Source organism: Sorex araneus, chromosome 5 (assembly GCF_027595985.1).
Source record: "Sorex araneus isolate mSorAra2 chromosome 5, mSorAra2.pri, whole genome shotgun sequence".
Classification (NCBI taxonomy): domain Eukaryota; kingdom Metazoa; phylum Chordata; class Mammalia; order Eulipotyphla; family Soricidae; genus Sorex; species Sorex araneus.
In genome coordinates, this window is record NC_073306.1 from 120380904 (window position 1) to 120404157 (window position 23254).

The 23254-nt window shown below is 53.1% G+C and overlaps 1 protein-coding gene across 1 annotated transcript; it reads left to right on the top strand.

Annotated features, from left to right (window-relative positions):
* Positions 1–23166, top strand: TLDC2 (TBC/LysM-associated domain containing 2). The gene is made up of 7 exons (XM_004612643.2): positions 1–86; positions 6912–7007; positions 7111–7278; positions 8535–8687; positions 13870–13965; positions 16929–17002; positions 18439–23166. The coding sequence occupies exons 1-7, from the start codon at positions 81–83 to the stop codon at positions 18572–18574; spliced, it is 729 nt and encodes a 242-aa protein (XP_004612700.2). The 5' UTR covers positions 1–80; the 3' UTR covers positions 18575–23166.
* The last annotated feature ends 88 nt before the right edge of the window (positions 23167–23254 follow it).

The window sequence follows — 23254 nt, forward strand, 5'->3', positions numbered from 1 at the left end:
GCCATGGTGCTATTGTGTCAGGTCCAGCTCCAGCCCTGTGATGCGGTGTGAAGCTCCACTCCAGAATTTGGAAGCATTCAATGATGGTAAGAATCAGAGAGAAGAAATATAAATGCGGATCATCCAGTGGAAATTTTTCATTTCTCCCACTTCAAGCTCTTTCTTTTTTTTCCCTCTTCTGGTTTGATTTTGGACCACAGCTGGCTGTGTTTAGGACTCAGTCCTGGCTCTTGGCTCAGGGATCATTCCTGGTGGTGCTCAGGGGACCCTTTGGAGTGCTCAGGATCGAACCTGGGGTAGGTTACTTGCAAAACAAGCACCCTACTGTTGCTTCTGCCCCTCCCCATTCAAGCTCTTAAATTGACCAACATGATGGAAAGTTTAGAGATGAAATGCTAAAAGACTTCACAGAGGTGATTATTTTAACTTTTTTTTAATGCAAATGACAAAAGAAGCCAAATACTGGCTGAGGAAGAAGTTGGTAGGGGTAGCAGCTGGTAGGGGATCTGTTTTCAATAAAATCAAAGAAACTTCTCTGAGCAGGAGTTGGAGAATTCCAGGCAGAGGGAAGAGCAAGGGCCAGGCCCTGAAGGAGCAGCAAGCTTCGTAGACATTCAAGGGGTGAGAAGGTCAGTGGAGCTGGAAGGCGGGTGTTAGGAGAAAGACCAGACAGAGCTGGTATGGACAGCAGATACCAAGGCCAGCTCCCGGCGGGGCTGCCCCATCCTTCACTTCTTCCCTTCCTTTTCCTATTGATAAAATAGTGGGGGTCCTGGGGCTGGAGCAATAGCATAGCGGGTAGGGCGTTTGCCTTGCATGCGGCCAACCCGGGTTCAATTCCCAGCATCCTATATGGTCCCCTGAGCACCGCCAGGGGTGACTCCTGAGTGCAGAGCCAGGAGTAACCCCTGTGCATCGCCGGGTGTGACCCAAAAACAAAAACAAAAATATAACCATGCCACCGGACTCCGCGTCAGGACCACCCCAGAGGGGGCTGGTGAGAGCTCTCCCCGCCCCAAGAGACCCAGCCCCAGCAGTTGACGTCCACTACCCAACTGCTGCCACGCTCCAGGCCGCTTTCCACATGCTCAGGCATGAGTGAAGTCCCATAGAACTCAGATAATGCGGAACTTTGTGAACTTGGACTCTGGGCTCAACGGGACCTGGGAGCAGAGATCCTCTGCCTGCTTCCCCCAATCTCCAGTGACCCGGGGGTCACACCCATAAGCCATCTCCTGCCGACACCAGATAATCTCATCGGCCACCCTCCAGAACTCACGGCTGCTTCTCCCAGAAGGGAGCATAAAATGAGGCCCCACATAACCATGCCACTGGACTCCGCACCAGGGGCACCCCAGAGGGGGGTGGGTGAGAGCCCCCCCCCCGCCCCAAGAGACTCAGCCCTGGCAGCCGACCTCCACTACCCAACCACCGCCACGCTCCAGGCTGCTTTCCACATGCTCGGGCTGAGCCTCACGCATGAGTGAACATATTCCTGGATACATCATCATAAGAGAGCCCAACAAGCTGCTGAGAGTATCACACCCACACAGAAGAGCCTGGCAAGCTCCCCGTGGCATACTCGATATGCCAAATACAGCAACAATAACAGGTCTCATTCCCCTGACCCTGAAAAGAGCCTCCAATCGTTGGGAAAGACGAGTAAGGGGAGGCTGCTAAAATCTCAGGGCTGGGACAAATGGAGACATTACTGGTGCCTGCTCGAGTAAATCGATGAACAACAGGATGACAGTGATACAGTGATTATTATTAGGCTTGGGGACCATGCTTAATGGTGTTCAGGGCTTACTGGTTTTGTGCTCAGAGATCAGTCCTGGTGAGCTGGAGGGACCATATGGGGTGCCAGAGATCAAACCCAGGTTGGCCATGTGCAAGGCAAGTGCCTCCTTGTTGCTCTGGCCCTGCAAAACTCGGTTAGACTTAGAAATCCTCCACGGAGAGGCTGTTCCATCAGCCTTTTCCCTCCTCACTGGGTGCTGAAGTTGCTTCCCGGCACTGCCGCGGGGTTCTGAGGAGGCCGGGTCTGGTGTGGTGCTGGAGAAAGGCGCGCTGGGGTGCCAGGCACGGCGGCTCTCGAATCCCACTGTGGACGCTTTTGTCCCGCTATGTTTTCGGGGGCCCACCACCCAGGGCAGGGGGACCATGCCGGCCAGGGCGCCTGAGTCTCCCACCCAAAGTGAAAGGTTTTTAGGTCTCTTACAGGGGATCATTATTCCTGCCAGGTCCTGCTGTCACTTTTTCACGTTTCCACACTGGAGGACAGAGAGTGGGGAGAAGAAATCAACGTCCGCTGTAGTCATCAAAGGCCCACCTCTCTGCCCGGCACCCTCTCCCCGATCCGACCCAACTCGGGGAGCCCAGCTGTGAGGAAGTCCAGGCTTCCTGGGCAGGGACGACCCGTCCTCTGGCAGGTGGGGCCATCTCTCCTGCCGAGGCTGGAAGGCCTGGTGGTTAGGGAGCAGTTACCCTGGGTAGTCAGGGAGTCACTCGGGGCAGAGGGGCGCAGGCCAGGCTGTAGAGCCCCCGGGTCCTGGTTTGATCCCCGCACTGCGCACCCCTGCCCTGTGCCGACCCCACTGTCTCTCTGGCCTAAAGCAGTATTTGTGTTGCAGCGGGGCAGGGTCTGTGCGACCGTCCCTTTCTGCTCCACTTGGCACTGAGCCGTTGACAGTCACCACACACACTGCAACAGCCGTGTTTCGGGTGACAACAGGGACCTTCACTTGCCTGTTTTGCCCACAACACCAGATCTGTGACAGCTCTGCAGAGGGGCGGAGCACAGGGCCCGTCCCACGGGAAGGAGGGGTCTCTGGCAGGGCTGTGCGAAGAGGGAGCAAGACAGTGGGTGCCCACCCCACTCACAGAGACCCCCTGGTGGGCATATCTTCTGGGGGAGCCCGCCCTGGGGTCGCTGACGGCCCTTCCAACCGTGGTTCAGATTCAGTGACAGCAGGAGATGCCCGCCCCCCAGCTAGGATGGAGCCTCATGGCGTGCCAGGTCCCCCAAGGAAAGATTCTGCACCCCGTCAAGAAAGGGAAGCAGGACTGTCCTCCCCACCTCCCTGCCCAGAGCCTCCCCCGTGGCAAGGGATGATGGCTGGGAACCCTCAGAATGACTCCCTGTAGCGTTTGCACCCCTGAGGGGGAGGGAGCCAGGCCTCGGCGGGTGGAGGGGTGGAGGGTCATGGTCAGACCAGTTCATCGGTGACAGAGCAGAGCCTGGGGGCAGAGCCGTGACGAGGTCTTGTTTGTGTGTGCTTGTGGGGTTTGAGTTGCTGATGGTGACTACACCCCCTGCCAGGCTTTCCCAGCTGGAACCGGAGCGGGCGCAGGGCCAGGGCCTGCCACCCTCCGGGCCGGCATAAGAGGCAGGGGGAGGGCCCAGCGCCCCTGGGGGCAGAGGTGCCTGCACAGCGGGGCGGCAGGGTGCAGAGCTAAAGCCCCTGCCTCCAGAACACCAGGTGAGCAGGGTGGCTCTGGAGGGGCCCTCAGCGGGGGCCGGGAGGGAGGTGTCATCAAACCTGTGTCCTCGGGTGGGACGGGGCGTGGCAGGGTGAGTACATTTCCACAGGCTCCTCGCTCCTTTCCCCTCTGGCAGTGATCGGTTCCGTCCCAGAGGGGCCAGAGGAGACTGCGGGAGCTACTTGTCCGAGATCCAAGCCCGGGATCCCTGGAAAAGGCAGTGCCAGGGGTGGAGGGTGTTATTATTTGTTTGGGGGCAACATCCCACAGTGCTCAGGACTTACTCCTGGCTCTGTGCTCAGGGGTCACTCCTGGCAGGGCTCCAGGGACCACATCTGATGCAGGGTCAGCCTTGCACAGGCATGCGCCTTCACCCCTGCACTCTCTCTCTGGCCCCTACTTTTTTTTTTTTTTTTCTTTTTGGGTCACGCCTGGTGATGCTCAGGGGTTACTCCGGCTCTCTGCACGCAGGGATTACTCCTGGCAGTGCTCAGGGGACCATACGGGATGCTGGGAATCGAACCCAGGCAGCCGTGTGCAAGGCAAACGCCCTACCCGCTGTGCTATCACTCCAGCCCCTACTTTTGTTTTAAAAAAGGATTTTATTTGGAGGGGGAGTGTTTGGCGGGCAGGAGCCTTAGTTTCTGTGCTGTCTCCCGGGCCCAGTGTTGTCATCTCTCCGGCAACCAGACACCAGGTCCTGGGGCTGGCCCCTCACTGGACGAAGGGCCAGAAGGCTCCCTGGTCATCCTCTCCATTTTCCCGAGGCAGCAGCGCTGGAGGCAGGTGCAGTTTTTACAGAAGAGGAGCCTGAAGCACAGGGGCGTGAAGCCTCTTGCTCAAGGTCACAGAGCAAGTGAGTAAACCAGAATCTGAGTCCCTGCGTGCAGAGCCTGTGCCTCTTACCCACCCTGCCATCTGCTGCTGTGAAGCTGCGAGCGACAGTTTTCTTGCCGTTTGAGGTTGTGAGACTTCTTTTTTTCTCTTTTGTTTTTTGGGTCACCCCCCCAACTCGGTGCTCAGGGGCTACTCGGGGCTCAGTGGTTGGGGTTATTCTGACGATGCTCGGGGCTCTGTGGGGTGTCAGGGATGCGACCAGGCCTCCTGCAGGCAGAGCGCACACTCTCCTGAGGGTGTGAGACATGATGGTTAGAGAGAAATTACCCTGGAGGGGGCCAGGGGTGAAAAAGCTTAGGAGTGAGGGTTGCAGGCTGGGTATGCGCCAGGTCCTGGGCTAGTCCCTGCCGCTGCCTGGCCTCTGCCCTGCTCTGCTGGGTGTAGGCCTGGTGGCCCAGCACGACTGATCAGAGTGACACTGAATGCACTGGATCGCTGGCCCAAACACTGGGCTGTCTGGCCCAGAAGTGACCCCAGAATCCCTGAGCACTGCTTGGGAGTCTCCCTCCACAGGGGCAGGGGAGAAAGACAGAAAAAAAATAAGAGAGAGAGAGAGAAAGAAAGAAAGAAAGAAAGAAAGAAAGAAAGAAAGAAAGAAAGAAAGAAAGAAAGAAAGAAAGAAAGAAAGAGAAAGAAAGAAAGAAAGGGAAAGAGAGGGGCTGGAGCAATAGCACAGCGGGGAGGGCATTTGCCTTGCACTCGGCTGACCCAGGTTCGATTCCCAGCACCCCATATGGTCCCCTGAGCACCGCCAGGGGTAATTCCTGAGTGCAGAGCCAGGAGTAACCCCTGTGCATCGCCGGGTGTGACCCAAAAAGCAAAAAAAAAAAAAAGAAAGGGAAAGAGAAAGAAAAGGAAAGAAGAAAGGGAAGTAAGAAAGAAAGAAAAAGAAGGAAGGAGGAAGGGAGGGAGGGGAGAGAGAGAAAGAGAAAGAAATAAAGGAAGAAAGAAAGAAAGAAAGAAAGAAAGAAAGAAAGAAAGAAAGAAAGAAAGAAAGAAAGAAAGGAAGAAAGAAAGAGAAAGAAAGAGAGAGAAAGAAAGAGAGAGAGAAAGAAAGAAAGAAAGAAAGAAAGAAAGAAAGAAAGAAAGAAAGAAAGAAAGAAAGAAAGAAAAGGAAAGGAAAGAAGAAAGAAAGAGAAAGAAGGAAGGAGGAAGAGAGGGAGGGGAGAGAGATAGAAAAAAGAAGATACAAAAAAAGGATGGAGGGAAGGAGTAGAGAGAGAGAAAAGAAAAGAAAAATGAAAGTAAGGAAAAAGAATGACCAGGCTGCAGAAATAGCTTAACGGACTGAGAATATCCTTTGTCTGTAGGAACCCAAGTTTGTGGGTTGGTTGGTTTTCTGGGGAGGACACACAAGTGATACTCAGGGGTTATCCTGCCCTGCGTTCAGGAATCACTCCTGCTGGTGCTCAGAGGACCGTGTGGGATCCCAGAGATCAAACCTGGGTTGGACGTCTGCAGGCAAAGCGAGCGCCTTACCCCTGCGCTTTGGCTCTGGCCCCAGAGGCCCAGGTTATGTGGACCCCGAGCACTGCATGGTGTGTCCCCCCTAAGAGCCCCCAAATAGGAAGAAAAAGTACCTTGCGATTCCCTAGAGACATCTGGACACGGGTCAGCTTGAAACACCTGGAAAGCCTTGTTGGAAGAATTTGTCAAGAACTATGAAGATTGCGGGTGTGGCTCGGTGATTTATATACCGGTTTTGTACGTATGAAGCCCCTGAGATTATGTCCTGGCATCACTTGATCCCTGAGCACCACTGGGTGTGGCCCCCTCCCCCCACCCGACTCCCCCAAATAACTGCAGCATATTCGTCAACTTTCTTCTCCTGGGAGGCCACACGCAACTGTGCTCAGGGCTTATTCCTGGCTCTGTGTTCAGGGGTCACTCTCCACCATCACTCCTGGTGGGACTTGGGGGACCATCTGGGCTCGAACCCGGATGGGCAGTGTGCAATGCAAGTGCCCTAGCCACTATAGTATTGCTCCAGCTCCAACTTCCGCTTTATCTTAGTGTTTTGGTTTGGGGACCTCACTTGGTAGCGCTCAGGCATCACTGCTGGTGGTACTTGGGGGGCCGGGACCGTGTGTGGTACTGGGAACTGAATCTGGGTCAGCCGTGTTGCAACACAAGTGCTGTACCCCAGCCCTCGACTCCCAGAGGCCAGCAGTGTTCTGGTCCCACATACTCCATGGTGGGGAGGGGCAACCGAGGACCAGCATGCAAAGCGACCTATCCAGACTCACAGAGAACCAGAGGGTCCTGCGCTCCAGCGGCTGTGGGTCCAAGGCTCCTGAGCAGAGCTTCTGGGGGGGAGGGGGGAACCGGGCCAAGGAGCTCTCCCAGCGGCCCGGACAGCGAGGGTGTGTGTCTGACCCACCTCTCCGCAAGCGCGTCCTTAAATGCAGAGCGAGTGCCCGCTGACCTCACAGACCCACCCAGTGACAACCTGGCCTGGGAGGGACGGGGCAGCGGGAGCAAAGGGCGGCGACAGAGTCCAGTGGGTGCGTGGCGTTTCCTCTCATCTCCAGGTGTGGCCGGCGGGTGCTCCCTCCTCCCTCCCCTGGCAGGGCTGCGCACTCAGCTCGGAAGGGACAATGAAAAGTCGCTGGCGCTACACCCGGCTGGTGAGAGGCCGGGGAGGGAGGGGGCTGCGGGCTCTGGCTCAGTGTTGGGGGAGGGCAAAGGTGGGAGAAGTGGAAGCTGGTGACTCCAGGTCTGTCTCCACAGCCCAGCCAGGTGGAAGACTCACAGTCTGCAGAGGAAGAGGAGCAGGAGGAAGAGGACACCCAGACAGAGTCCGGCCCCGGCCCCGAGCCCAGCCCGCCCCCAGCAGAGCCCTGGGAGCCCCAGTTGGCAGAGGCCAGCCAGGTTCTGGGGGCGGCGGAGATCAGGCAGGTTCGGTCCGGTCCGGCCTAAGGCGCAGCATCTCAGCCCCCTCTAGCCGGCTCCCGCTGCCCTGGGGCTGCTCTGCTCAGCTCCGCCCGCGCCCTTGGGGCATCCGGGGCAAATCAGGGCTCCTCTCTGTGCTCTTCCTGGAGGACGACCCAGAAGGATTTCCTTATCTTGAAACAAGCAGATTCTAAGGGAGAGCCAGTCCCCGGAGCCGAGCCCAGGCGGGCAGGGAGGGAGGCGGGAGGCTGGGAGGGCGTCTGTGCTGGTCCAGCTGCTCTCTGTGGGATGGCCTGGCAGAGAGAGGCCTGGGACTGAGATGGCCCCTGGTTCTACTCTTCACTCACTTATGACCCACATGAGCTTTTTTTTTTTTTTTTTTGGCTTTTTGAGTCACACCCAGCAATGCTCAGGGGTTACTCCTGACTCTGCACTTAAGAATCACTCCTGGCGGGGCTGGAGCAATAGCACAGCGGGTAGGGCATTTGCCTTGCATGCGGCTGACTTGGGTTCGATTCTCAGCATCCCATATGGTCCCCTGAGCACTGCCGGGGTGATTCCTGAGTCCTGAGTGCAGAGCCATGAGTAACTCCTGTGCAGTGTCGGGTGTGACCCAAAAAGAAAAAAAAAAATAAGAATCACTCCTGGCGCCTGAGCGATAGCACAGCAGGTAGGGCGTCTGCCTTGCACGCAGCCGCCGAGGGTTCGAGTCCCAGCATCCCATATGGACCCCGAGCACCGCTGGGAGTAATTCCTGAGTGTAAAGTCAGCAGTAACCCCTGTGCATCGCTGGGTATGACCCAAAAAGAAAAAAAAAAGAATCACTCCTGGTGGTGCTCAGGGGGCCATATGGGATGCTGAGGATTGAACCTGGGCCAGTTGCATGCAAGGCAAACACCTTACCTGCTGTGCTATCGCTCTGGCCCCCCACATGAGCTTAATTTTTTTTTGAGAAAAGGGGGATAGCTGAGGACTGGGCCCAAGGCCTGACCCAGGAGACCTGCACTATCTACTGAGACTCATCCTGCCTCCCACAGCTCACCACATGGTTTAGGCAGCTTGCTTTACTCCCCGCAGCCTCAGTGTCCTCATCTGTAATATGGGAACAAGCAACTTTTTTGTGCAAGGGCCCCTGGCAAGGCGGTGAAGCCCCTGCCGATAGGGCCCGTGCCCGGACGCCCCTTAGGACACAGAGTAGGTGAGGGAGGGGCACGGGAGGGAGGTGCCCCTACCACACCGACAGCCCTGTCCCCCTGCTCCAGCTCTGCCGCTACCTGCCCCCCCGAGTCACCGGCCATTCCTGGAGCCTGGGCTTCTGCACGTGGAGGGACGGCTTCAGCCTGCGGAACCTGTACCGGCAGATGGAGGGCCGGAGTGGGCCCGTGCTGCTGGCCCTGAGGGACGAGGACGGGCAGGTGAGCGGGCGGGGCTGCCCACTGGAGAACATTCCCTCGGTGAGGAAAGGATGGTGGGGTGACGGCGGGACGTGGCCCTGCAGGAACCCTGCGGTTTATAGAGGAGTTTGACCAGGGCTGTCACCTGTCCGACGGGGACTCAGGTGGGCAGGAAAGGGAGGCTGCTTCTAACTGCTTTTCTGTGGGAAAAATATGCTAGAGCTGGGAGAGAGCCCAAGGGCACCCCCCGCCCCCGTTCCCCGGGTCCAGGAGCTCTTTCCTCAAGACGGATGCTGTGTGAGGCAGAAGCCGCTCCCCCTGGGGCAGCCCCTTCCTCGGCTGCTGACCGGGGCACTGTCCCCTTGGTTAAGGCACTCTGCTCCCCACAGCAGCCCCTTGGTGGTCCTGCCGCTGCCATCAGCAGAGTTTATGACAGGAGCCCCCTCCCCCCTGTCACATGGGGGAAAACAGCTGCAAGACGTTGGCCTTGCATGCAGCTGACCCAGGTTCGATCCCCAGCACCCCACATTGTCCCCCGAGCACTCCACACTCCTGAGGGTAGAGAGAGGAGTAACCCCTGAGCATCACTGGGTGTGACCTAAAAACAACAACAACAAAAACCCCAAATTGTCTGGTCCTTCTAGACAGAGAAATAGAATACAGGTGAGAGAACCTCTAGAATCTCTCACTCTTGTTTATTTGTCTTGCGGCCATACCTGGTGGAGTTTAGGGCATATTCCTGGCACTGCATTCAGGGATCACTCCTGGGGAAGCTTGGGGAACCACGCAGGGTGCCGGGGATCGAACTTAGGTGGACCCCGCTGTACTATCTCTCCAGCCCCATCTCCCTCCCTCCCTCTCTCTCTCTCTCTCTCTCTCTCTCTCTCTCTCTCTCTCTCTCTCTCTCTCTCTCTCGCTCTCGCTCTCTCTCTCTCTCTCTTTTTAAGTAAACAGATTTTATTTAGAGGCTTTTTGAGGGGAGGAGGAAGGGTTAAGAGAAAGGGAAAAGTAAGAGTAACACGCTCAAGAGAAAACGCGGGCTTCTCCAAGGGTGGAGAGAGCTTTACACATACCCTAGCACTAGACATGAAAGCATGAAAGTACACATCTCAAGAGGGGAGATGCAGGCGACACATGTGCTCGGGCACCGCATGTGCTCGGCCACGTGGGTGCAAGCAGCACGTGGGCTCAGGCAGTATATGCAAGCCCCCATCTCTCTTTTTCTGGTCTTTAAGCTGTACCCGGTGATACTTAGGGTGACTCCTGGCTCTGCACTCAGGGGTCACTACTCCTTACGGTGCTTGGGGAACTATATGGGTGCTGAGGATTGTTTCGGGTTTTTTTCTTTTTTGGTCACACCCTGCAATGCTCAGGGGTTACTCCTGGATCTGCACTCAGGAATTACTCCTGACAGTGCTCGGGGGACCATATGGAATGCCGAGGAACAAACCCGGGTCGGCCGCATGCAAGGCAAACGCCCTACCCGCTGTGCTATCATCCTGGCCCCCCGGGTGCTGAGAATTGAACCCAGGTTGGCCACATGCAAGGCAAGCGCCCTCCCCCTTGTACCATCTCCCCAGGCCCTGGAAAACGACATAGAATCTTAGCTGTTCAAAGTGTTCAGTTTTAGACAGCTCCACAGACTCAGAGCGCATGCAAAGCAGCTTTCATCCCCCGGAACCACAGATGTCTCCTGAGAACTAGCAGGAGGAACTCCGTGTCTGTCCGTGTTCCAACTCCAAACCCACACCAGTGCTACTCGCTACTATCACAGACCTGCTGCTAACTTTCTGGAGCGAGGACGTACAGTTGTGGTTACGTAAGACAGAGCCCCATTCTTGGGCTTTGTTTTGGGACCACACGTAGTGGTATTCAGGGCTGACTCCTGGCGCTGGGCTTAAGGCCCATGCCCGAAGGTGCTCAGGAAGCCAGATGTGGTGCTGGGGCTTGACCCTGGGCTGGTCGGGTGCAAGGCAGGCACTCCGTCCACTGCACTGATGGCCCCCAACCCTCATTCTTTTTTGGTTTTTTGACCACCCCTGGAGATGCTTAGCGTTTAACTCTTGGCTCTACACTCAGAGATCACTCCCGGCGGGTCCGAGGGATCATTTGGGACACCCAGGATTAAACCCAGGTCAGCCCCGAGTAAGATTAGTGCCCTACTCGCTGTATTATTGCTTTGGCTCCCAGATCCCCCATTCTTAGGAGCTGAACTACTTAGGGGTAGAGGATGATAATAAGTTGCTTTCAAATAGGTCAGAAAAAGCAGACAGTAAATACAGTGAAGACATTCATGGCTGCTGACTGTGTGGAGGGTGTGTGTACTGTACTCTAACTTTTCTCTACGAAGCTGGGGGTGGGGAGTCACACAGGGGTTAAGGCACTTGTCTTCCAGGCAACCATCTCCAGTTTGACCCTCTTAACTACAAACAGTCTCAGGAAACAGCAGGGATTGACCCCTGTGTACAGAGCCAGGAGTAAGCCCTGAGCACTGGAGTGTGGTCCCCTCACCGCCCGTTCACCCCCGCTTTTTCAACCCTGTGTGCCTGAAATGTTATGAAGTGAGGGGGAAGCATCTTACAAACACGGTTCTTGATGTTCTGTGCAGCTGGTCCCCGAATAATGAGTCCAACGTCATTTCATTATGATGCTAATGGGAAGAGAAATCAATGAGCTGCAGAGCCGCTGTCTGTGTGGGATTTGCACACTGGCTCCGGGTGGGTCTCTCTGGGGATGCTGGTCTCTTTCCGCATCCTGGGGATGTACCTGCGAGGCTGAAGGGTGGCTGGGCTGTCACGCCCAGGTGAGCATGCCCGGCCCCATCAACGGGACTGGTTGGCCTTGTAGCCTAAATTGCAGGACAGGCTCCAACCGGGTGACCCTGACCTGGCAGAGGTGAACATGAATTATTTAAGGTTGGAAGTGTTTTGGATCTTTATATATATCTAGAATGTGGTTATTTTTGGCCACCTCTGACAGTGCTCAGGGCTTACTCCTGGCCCGGCTCGGGGATCACTCCTGGTGGTGCTGGGGATGGGACCCAGGTCAGCCACTTGCAAGGCAAATGCGTGAACCTCTGTTTAGCCTGTTATCTCTCCAGGCCTGAAGTCTTTATTATTATTATTTTTGCTTTTTGGGTCACACCCAGCAATGCTCAGGGGTTACTCCTAGCTTTGCACTCAGAAATTACTCCTGGCAGTGCTTGGGGGACCATATGGGATGCCGGGGATTGAACCCGGGTCGGCTGCATGCAAGGCAAAGGCCTACCCACTGTGCTATCGCTCCGGCCCCTGAAGTCTTTATTAATTTATTTAATTAATTAATTTATTTATTTTTGCTTTTTGGGTCACACCCAGCAATGCACAGGGGTCACTCCTGGCTCATGCACTCAGGAATCACCCCAGGCGGTGCTCAGGGGACCATATGGGATGCTGGAATTTGAACCCGGGTCGGCCTCGTGCAAGGCAAATGCCCTACCCGCTGTGCTATCACTCCAGCCCCTGAAGTCTTTATTTAAAACTTTGATGGTTGCTCTGGGGCTGGAGCGATAGCATGGCGGGTAGGGCGTTTGCTTTGCATGCGGTCGACCTGGGTTTGGTTCCCAGCATCCCATATGGCACCCTGAGCACTGCTAGGAGTGATTCCTGAGTGCAATGCCAGGAGTAACCCCTGATTATTGCCGGATGTGATCCAAAAAGAAAAAAAAAAGGAAAAAAATTAAAAAAAACTTTGATGGTTGCTCTATCTCACGGTGATTCAATAAAAAATAAAATTAAATAAGTTTGATGGCAGGGGCCCAAGGTAGTACAGCAGGTAGGGTGTTTGCCTACCTGTACATGGCTGACCCAGGTTTGATCACCAGCACCACCTATGGTCTCCCGAGCCCACCTGGAGTGTAAAATTGAGTTTTACTATGTCATTTTGCCTAAACTCAGTTTTCAAGAAATTATTAAAGGCAGCAGCGGGGGGCTGGAGCCATAGCACAGCAGTTGGGCTTCCGCCTTTCATGTGGCCAACCCGAGTTCGATTCCTCCTCCCCTCTCGGAGAGCCCGGCAAGCTACCAAGAGTATCGAGCCTGTGAGGCAGAGTCTGGCAAGCTACCTGTGCGTATTGGATATGCCAAAAACAATAAGTCTCTCAATGAGAGACGTTACTGGTGCCCGCTCGAACAAATCGATTAGCAATGGGATGACAGCGACAGTGACAGTATTAAAGGCAGCAGGTGAGGACTCACTGCCTTAGGAAATATCATTATCATCATCATCATCATCATCATCATCATCATCATCATCATCATCATCATCATCCCGTTGATCGTTGAGTTTCTCAAGCGGTCTCAGTAACGTCTCCATTCATCCTAGCCCTGAGATTTTATTTTATTTTATTTATTTTTTTGCTTTTTTTTGGGTCATACCCGGCGATGCACAGGGGTCACTCCTGGCTCATGCACTCAGGAATGTCCCCTAGCGGTGCTCAGGGGACCATATGGGATGCTGGAATTCGAACCTGGGTTGGCCGCGTGCAAAGCAAACGCCCTACCCGCTGTGCTATCGCTCCAGCCCCTAGCCCTGAGACTTTAGAAGCCTCTCTTTACTCGTCCTTCCCAAGAATGCTGCATTTGAGGCTCTTTCAGGGTCAGGGGAATGAGACCCAGCATGGGAGAGCCTCACAAACTCTCCATGGTGTATTCATATGCCAAAACCAGTAACAATTCTGGGTCTCATAGGAAATGTACACTGGTATTAAACAGGCCTTGGAAGGAAGCACACTGAAACTAGGAAATGTTATTTTTGGGGAAGTACTTAGAGGGGGAGTGCATGCTCTGATATACGGGGCCTTGGGTTGAATTCCCAACTCCAAAAACAAAATTAAAGTAAGTCACTAAAGGGCTGGGGAGGGCACTTGCCTTGTACGCAGCTGAGCCAAGCTCAAGCCTTGGCGAAAGGCCTGAGCACAGCCGGGTGTGGCCCCAAACAAAACAAAACACACAAAAAAAGAAAAGAAAAATTCACTGAAGAGAAAATGAAAGAATGCTAGTAAGAACTCATTCTCCAAAAGGATCTTGGTGTGGGGGGGGTCCTCTCCCCCAAACTCTGCCCCAAGGACTCAGTTTCCCTCGAGAAGGAACCGGTATTACCAAGACTGGGAAGGGGTACTCCCATCTCCCGTTCAGCTACAGCTGAGAGCTCTCTTGCTTTCCAGATGTTTGGCGCCTTCTCCTCCTCAGGATTTCGTCTCAGCAAAAGCTTCTACGGTACTGGCGAGAACTTCCTCTTCTCCTTCTGCCCTCAGCTAAAGGTGAGAGGGCGCGGAGTGGGCTGTGGGCTACGGCAGGACTGAAAAACCAAGATGCCAGTGGCCTCTGCTTTTTTTTTTTTTTGCTTTTTTGGGTCACACCCAGTGATGCACAGGGTTCACTCCTGGCTTTGCACTCAGGAATTACTCCTGGTGGTGCTCAGGGGACCCTATGGGATGCTGGGAATCGAACCCGGGTTGGCCGCGTGCAAGGCAAATGCCCTACCCGCTGTGCTATCACTCCAGCTCCAGGCCCCCACTTCTTGTCCTGTGCCAGATGGCATGAAGTGCATCCTTCTGGGCCTTTTGCCTGCCTTTGACCTGGCATCCCTGTGCAGTTCCTGGAACGCTGCTCCACTCAGCACTCCAAACAGCATCTTCATTGTTTTGTTTTGGGGTTATGCCCAGCGATGCCCAGGGTTTACTCCTGGCTCTGTGCTCAGGAACCACTCCTGGTGGGCTCAGGGGCACATATGTGGCACCTGGGATTTCATGTATGTAAGGCACTCCCCCTCCCCCCATACTATTGCTCCGGCCTAGCATCTTCATTCTTTTGTAGCAATGCTTGTCTTACTCTGTCAAGGGTGAAGGTCCTGTTCCTGGGTGACAGCAGGAGCTGGAAGTTTTTCTTCTCTGGGTCACTTGTTAATGTTATCTCATCTCTTCTAGAGCCTGAGGCTTTGTTTTGGTCTAACTTGTTTAGGGACATCCCCAATGGGGCTCTGGGTACATTCAGGGTCAGGAATTCATCTCCAGGCATCTCACAAGCCTCCTGCTCTGTCACCACATCCCCAGGCCTCCAGGGTTTAATTTTTTTTTTTTTTTTTTTGCTTTTTGGGTCACACCCAGCGATGCACAGGGGTTACTCCTGGCTCTGCACTCAGGAATCACTCCTGGCGGTGCTCAGGGGACCATATGGGATGCTGGGAATTGAACAGGGTTTAATTCCCCCCCCCCCCCGCCTTTTGTGGGTTACACCTGGTGATACTCAGGAGTTATTCCTGGATCTGAACTCAGGAATTACTCCTGGTGGTACTGGGTGACCCTAAGGGATGCCAGGGATCAGGGTCCCGGGGACGGGGATCAAACCTGGGTTGGCCGCGTGCAAACGCCCTACCCCCTGTACCATCACTCCAGCCCCTAATCTGTTTTGTTATTGTTGTTGTTGTTTTGTTTTTGGGTCCTACCTGGCGGTGCTTAGGTCTTACTCCTGGCTCTGTGCTCAGGAATCCTGCCAGGCAGGCTCAGGGGACCATGTTGGGTGCAGGGGATCGAACCTGAGTCAGCCGCATGCGAGGCAAGTGCCTTACTCTCCCTACTGTCTCTTCAGCCCCCACTCACGGCATTTTTTCACAACAAATTGAAGCAGGCGATAATAAACTACACTTTTGTGGCCCTTTAAAAACCTTTTCATTATTTAAATGGGCTCTTGAATTATTGATTCATTCGACCAGCGTCTGTGCCGTGTGCCAGGAATACTGCGGAGACTCCAGAGAGCTCTCCTAGCTGTCTAGTGAGGCACCCGAGCAGGAGACGGGCTGGGAGACAGGGCTAGGCAGTTCAGGAAACTTCTCCGAGAGGACAGCTGGATTGAAGAGGGGGCCAGTCGAGGGTCCCAGGGAGGCAGGAAGGAGCTGTGGGTGTCGCAGGGTCAGAAAGGCCAGGGCAGGGGCAGGAGACAATTCCCGGGGCTGGTGCATGCACTCTGCATCTGGGAGGCTGGAGTTTGATCCCAGGCACTGCATGGGTCCTCAGAGCACCATCTGGTGTCCCCACACCCCTAAGAGAAAGGCCAGTAAGTGCAGGCCCAAGGGGAGAGGTGGTGAGGGGCGCTCAGGGGCCTAGCAGGCTCTGGCAGGGCCGGACGTTTGGCTCCTGTGGGAAGTTTCTGGAGGGCCTAAAACAGGGGAGCGATAACATTTAGTTGATGTTTATTACTTTTTCTTTGTTATTCTGGGTCACACCTAGCAGTGCTTAGAGGCTATCTCTGGCTCTGTGCTCTGGGGTCACTCCGGGAGGTGCTCAGGAGACCATCTTTAGTGCCAGGGATGGAGCCAGGGTCGGCGGCAGTGAAGGCGAGTGCCTTGACCCCCTTACTTGCTTGTCACTCCAGACCCTCAGTTAGAGTTTGACTAAATCACTGGCTCTGGACTGGACTTGTCCTTCTTACCTCCTCAGCAATGAATACATCAGGTCTCACCCTGTTCTGCTCTGTTCCTGGAACAGGGAAGCTGTGCAAATTTAGACCGGAGGGCACGGAGGGAGGGAGTGAAAAACTGAAAATTAAAAAAAATTAAATTGAGGTTCTATGATTTACAATACTTTTTTTTTGCTTTTTGGGTCACACCCAGCAATGCTCAGGGGTTACTCCTGGCTTTGCACTCAGGAATTTCTCCTGGCGGTGCTCAGGGGACCATATGGGATGCTGGGAATCAAACCCGGGTCGACCGCATGCAAGGCAAATGCCCTACCCGCTGTGCTATCGCTCCAGCCCGATTTACAATACTCTTAAGGATGGTTTTCATACACATAATTCTTTTTTTTTTAACAAAACGCCTATAGATGATGTGCTAGTTTATTTTTTTCCGAGCGCGCGTGCCTCTGTGTGTGTGTGTGTGTGTGTGTGTGTGTGTGACTATTTTGGGTTACACCCGGTGATGCTTAGGGGTTACTCCTGGCGGTGCTTGGAGGATCAAATTTGCGTAGGCCACGTGCAAGGCAAACGCCCTACCCATTGCACTACCGCTCTGGACCCTCCCAGGCACATATTCTAACACCACAGCCCTCACCAGTGGGAGAGTGAAATCTGCAGAGCCAGGAGCTCAGTCATTTCAGTCACTTGTGGGACCCAGTTGCGGCCTGGATGCGGCGGCCCCGCCACAACACCGCCACCCAGTGGTGTAGAACCAGAATACAGGGGCAAGACCCACCGGTCCAGTAACGGGAGCCTTTCTCTGTCACCCCAGGTCTTCAAGTGGACAGGAAACAACTCGTTCTTTGTAAAAGGAGACTTGGATTCCCTCATGATGGGAAGTAGCAGGTATGTGTCTCAGGATGGTCTGTGTTCTGGTCGCTTCTGCTTGGAATTCCTGGGCTAGGATGCCCAGACAAAAGGAGGAGGCTGGCAGTTAAGGTCGCCTTTGTGGGTTTTAAGACCCAGAAGGTCTTAGGACTCGAGCCCACCCCCTTAGCGCCGTGCCAACCCAACACAGAGGGGAAAGGATGGCAGGAACTCCTCTCCCGCACTCACGCTGGTGGGCAGTTAGTCTGGGTTTACACAACGTTGGTAACAGTATTCCACGTGGTTGGATAAAGCTCCAATTAAGAGATGGACGAGCCTTATTTCACTTGTCAGCCCCATATTCTGGGAAACATCTCTCTGGAGGCAGGAACCATGTCTGTGTGTGTGTTTGTGAGTGTGGTGAAGTAGGTTTGGAAAAATACGTTATTCTCATCCCTGCAAATTCAGGCAGAACAGATCTCGCCCTAAGGGAAAAGATGCAAACACTGCTCGATTGATTAGCCCCAGCAAGCCCTGTGCTGTCCCCCGTTCACAGGGACCCGGGCACAGAGCACTGCTGCCATGCTGGCCTGCAACCATCCCTTCCCCCTTCTTCTCTCCTGCTCTCCATCCCCCACCCAGTGATGCTTCAGGGGCTGCTCTAGGCTCTATCATGGGGAACATGGTGGTGCCAGGGATAGAATTAGGGTTGGATACTTAGCCCCTTACTATCTAGCTCTGGAATGGATGTTAATAAATTTTTAAAAATATTGTTTTGGGGTCACACCCGGCAGTGCTCAGGGCTTCTTCCTGGCTCTGCATTCTCAGGTCACTCCTGGCGAGCACTGGGGGATCCTATGGGATCCTATGGGGGGGGGGTGTTGGGCAGAGAAATGCCAGGTTGGCCACGTGCAAGGCAAATACCAACCTTCAGTACTATTTCCCCAACCCTAAGGAATGGATGCTTTCTGAAGTTATTTTTTTTCCTTTTGGACAACACCTGGCAATGCTCGGGGGCCCATCTGATAGCAGGGATTCAACCAAGGCTCCCACACACAAAACATGCAGTTGTGGCCCTTTCTGAAATGTTCTGGGTTCAGAGCCCACACCTATGAGTCTGGCTCTTGGTTAAGCACTGAGTCTTAAAAACAAAACAAAACAAAACATTCAGAGTCCTAAAACGGGACTCTGGTGATGGCTCTCATTCTTCGAACCAAGATCATTAAACTGCTTAGTTAAAAAAGCTCTAAATCCTATGGCTGGGGGTGGGCTGGCTAGTAAAGGGCCTCGTGCCTCTCATGCATCACACCCCCCCCCTCTGCCCCCCAAAGCCTCTAAACCCAGAAAGAAACATCACATGCCACCTAGAGTCATTCAGGATCCGTCAGTTTAAGGGAAGGCCAAGGGCCAGTGGTGTGTGTGTGGGGAAAGGTCCCTACCTGGTTGGAGCCACGCCAACACTCTCTTCCCTCCAGTGGCCAGTTTGGACTGTGGCTGGATGGAGACTTGTACCATGGGGGAAGCCACCCCTGTGCAACCTTCGACAATGAGGTACTGGCCCGGCGGGAGCAGTTCTGCATCCACGAGCTAGAGGCGTGGGTGCTGGACTGAAGCCCCATTGGGGGGCAGCTTCTTTTGTGGCACTGGGGCCCACGCACTTCCAGGCTCCTCCACAGGGTGGCTCGGTCAGCCAGGACAGGGAAGGCCAAGTGCCCTTGGGCCAAAGGTGGCTGTGAGCCAGCAGCACCCCGCCCCTCCGCACCTGCGGACCCAAGACAGGAGCGAATGATCCCGCCTCCTCACAGCCTCATCCAGCAGCCTGCGCAGTGCCTCGTGAAGGTGTTTTTAGAATCCCATGATCAAAGGACCGAACCCGATGACCTCACTCGCCCATTCAACACCAAGAAGCAAAGCAACGGAACAGACACTCCCAACCCAAAGACAAGCGTTGGATTCAGATGAAAATGCTTGAGGTTTTGGCCGGAGCAAGCAGATAGGCTTGTCTTGCATGCAAGTGACCTGGACTGGATCCCCAGCACCCCCTATGGCCCCACGAGCCCCATCAGAAGCCTCGAGCACTGCCAGGTGTGACACGCCTCTCACCCTGGAATAAAGGAAAGACTGAGGTTGGTGGACAGGGTGACGGGCTCAACAGATGGAGCAGAGGGGGCAGCAACGTGGTGGCGTGGCGACTTCTCTTCCTTTGGAAGAGAATTGGAAAAGCCTCTGACACGTGTTTCAGGTCAAGACCACGCAATAATCCTCTTCATGCTGAGGGCCGGAGAGACAGGGCAGGGCTAAGGCACTAGCATGCAACTGCAGCCTCAGCCCTGGTCTGAATCCTGGCACCCCATATGGACCCAGGGACAGCTCCAGGTGTGGTCCCTGAGCGCAGAGCCAGGAGCTGAAGGGCATGAGCACTGTAGGGCATGGCTAAACTCCCTGCCCCTGCAACTTTCTGCTTTATTGCTAAGACATGCTCACACAATGATGTAAATCAATAAATGTAGACCTCAGTATTGATGCCAACCTCAATAAATATATTGATATAAACCTCAATAAAAAATGGTTTAAAAAATAGTGAGCATGGTTATTTTTTAGAATGCTGAAGCCTTTCTTTCCACCACCAGCGTGCCCGCCAGGTGCTTATAAATCCCTCATTTAATTTCACAGGGAGATATAAAAACAGAAAGCGAATAATTTATGTCTTCGGATAAATAAAGAAGCTGAAGTTGTGGGCTGGAGAGATGGCTGGTCTGCACGGGTCCCAGGTCTGTTTGGTTTGGGGTCACACCTGGAGGTGTTCAAGGCTTTCTCCTGGCTCCATGCTCAGGGGTTACTTCTGGTGGGCTCAGAGGACCAGCACTGTATGGCCTCCTGAGCACAGGGGAGGTAAAACAGAACAACAAAAAATACACCTTTGAGGAGGCTAAAAAAGATTTTGTTACCACAGTAGCTCAGAAAGCCAATCCAAGAAAAAAGCCAGATCCTTGCCATGAGAAGGAAAAGATTCTTTTTTTTTCTTTTCATTTATTTTATTTATTTTTGGTTTTTGGGTCACACCCAGCAATGCACAGGGGTTACTCCTGGCTCTTCACTCAGGAATTACCCCTGGCGGTGCTCAGGGGACCATATGGGATGCTGGGATTAGAACCCGGGTCGGCCGCGTGCAAGGCAAACGCCATACCCGCTGTGCTATCGCTCCAGCCCAAGATTTTTTTTTTAATTTAAATTTTATTTTTATAAAGTTGTAATAATAATTGCTTACATTCAATATTTCCACCAATCCCACCGCCATTATTACCCTTTCTCACCGCCATTATTTCTAAATTTCCCATCACCATCCCAGCCTGCCCCATAGGCAGATGCTAAATGACTTTTTTGGGGTCTGGAGGCATCTCTGTGTGTGCTGCTCTCCTCCGAGATTCATCTGAGTCTCTGACTCACGGCCATTCATACATTTAAATGGTACCCAGAGGCAGTTTGTAGGCACGACTGCTAGGAAACCGGAAGGGTGGGGAGATCAGGGGAGGTCGCCGATCCCTGACTCCATGAAGCCTGAAGTTTTCAGTCACTAGTCCTGCACACCTGGGTCTTTCAGCGGATTCATTATCATGTGTGGGGAGCTCAGGATGAGCCTGTGAAGGTCAGCCGTGACCATGGCGGTTATTGGGTTCTGGAGGTTTGTGGACGCCAGGGTTCATTTGGGGCAGGTGGATGGCCACACCTGCCCGCTCTGAGGTGCCCTGGTGAAATCAACCTGGTGAAGGGTGGGGAAACATCTCTGCAGTGTGCTGCTTTCTTCCGAGATTCATTTGTGAGTCTGATTTTCATCTCTTTCGAGATTTATTTATGGGTCTCTGAAGCAAGCTCAATAAATGAGCTTGTAAAGCTGAACCGGAGGTGGTTTGTGGGTGTGACTTCCATATATCTAACTTTTGCCACTTAATTTCTTGGGAAACTTGATCCCAAGTTGTTTGGGTCTGGCCAGAGGCATAGCAGCAATTTTGGGGTATCAGGAAGCCAGAATGCATCATCAGGCTACAGATGCACTCACCCTGCAGGTACAAGTTGACCTGCTGGGTGGCACCGTAACCCCAAGAAGGAAAAGATTCTTTATTAGGCCATTAATCACTATGTTTATTATGGATAGGCTTTGGGGCCACACCTGGGGGTGCTCAGAGACGACTCTTGGTGGTTCTCAGGGGAGCATATGTAGTGCCAAAAATCAAACTGGGTTGTCTGCAATGCAGGCCTTAGCCCCTGTAGCTATTTTTTATGCTCTCATTCATAATAATTATTAGCAAAGGAAAACAAAACAACACAGGTCTTGTTAAATACCAACCCTACATATAAACCCATCACAGTGTTGAACTATTAAGAGACATCTTGGGAGGGAGGTGGAGACAATATAGATTGTTTGAAGCAAAAGGCTAAAAAGTTGACACCAAAATGAGGGGAAGCTATTAAGAAACACCTTTAGTCTCAAGACTGAGATACATTCATGGTTTATTGCAGCTGTTTCCTCACACAAAGAAGTAAGCAGTCCCTTTAACTTGCAGTTCTATTTACATTCCTAAGGTGACAACATTCTGTAAATCTAGAGGCTGAGTTGTTAAAGTCTTTTTTTCTTCTTTTTCAAATATAGTGATGATACTTAAGAAAATGGCACCTGATTGAGATATATCATATATATTGGTTTTGGGCCACACCTGGCGATGCTCAGGGTTTACTCCAAGCTCTGCACTTAGGGGTCACTCCTGGCAGTGCTTGACGGGCCAATACAGGAGACTGGGGATAGAATCTGGTAGGTCAGCTGTGTGCAGGTGCCACTGTCATTGCAGCCCCATGGTTGTCAGTTCAAACAGCTGCAAAACCCATAACATACAGCTGTCTCATAAGTAACAAAAGATGGAACTGAATGAGATTCAAGTTGGTTCTTAGAGAAAATAAGGATACAATATTTGGACTATAAAACTCCAAAGTAAACCACAATGATTTAAACATAGATGTTACAAAAATAAAACAATCTTAGCAGAAAAGCGCTACATTCTTAACCCTGGGTTGTGAGACAAATAATGATCTCCACTGAGTAATTCAGAGGCATCCTGGCATCCTGGCCAACAGAGACATAACTCAATTTAACAGCTGAACTTGCCCTTTTTTTTTGGAGGGGGGGGGTGGTCCATACAATGGCAGTGCTTAGGGCTTACTCTTAGCAGTGCTCAGGGGACGATTTATGTGGCAGGTGCCAGGTATAGAACCTGGGTCAGATGTGTGCGAGGCAAATGCCTTACCCTTCTACTATCACTCCAGCTCCTATTTTCTTTTTCTTTTTGGGTCACACCCAGCGATGCAGAGGGGTTACTACTGGCTCTGCACTAAGGAATTACCCTTGGCGGTGCTCAGGGGACCATATGGGATGCTGGGATTCGAACCCGGTTGGCCGAGTGCAAGGCAAACGCCCCTACCTGCTATCGCTCCAGCCCCTCCTATTTTCTTTTTCCTTTGGGTTTCTTTCTTTCTTCCCCTTTTTTTTTTTTTTTTTTTGTCATTTTTGAGTCACACCCGGTGATGCTCAGGGGTTACCTGGCTCTGCACTCAGGAATTTCCCCTGGCGGTGCTTGGGGGACCATATGGGATGCTGAGGATCAAACCCGCTGTACTATTGCTCCAGCCCCTATTTTCTTATTTCTTTTTTTTTTTGGTGGTGGTGGGGCATTGGGCAACACTTTGACAGTGCTCAGGGCTTAATCCTGTCTCTGCTTAGAGATAACTGCTGGTAAAGCAAAGGGGACCTATGGGGTTTTGGGGATTGAACCCAGGTCCGCATGTAAGGCAAACCAGCAATGTGCTATACTGATACTCTAGCCCTCACTTTAGCCCATGGCTAGGTTTCTATGAGCCTGCTCACAGAGCACTATGGCAGAAATCAGAGAAGGGCTTTCACTTTTCTCGTATAATTTTGGGTCAACCTTTTTGAGGGGCCACACCAGCAGTGCTTGGGGGCTATGTTGCTTGAGGAACCATATGTCATGCTGGGTACTGAACTGAATCGGAGTTTGCTATAGGCGAAGCAAGGATCTAACCCCTGTAGTATCTCTTTGGCCCTTGAGTCCTTCCTTCCTTCCTTCCTTCCTTCCTTCCTTCCTTCCTTCCTTCCTTCCTTCCTTCCTTCCTTCCTTCCTTCCTTCCTTCCTTCCTTCCTTCCTTCCTTCCCTTCCTTCCTTCCTTCCTTCCTTCCTTCCTTCCTTCCTTCCTTCCTTCCTTCCTTCCTTCCTTCCTTCCTTC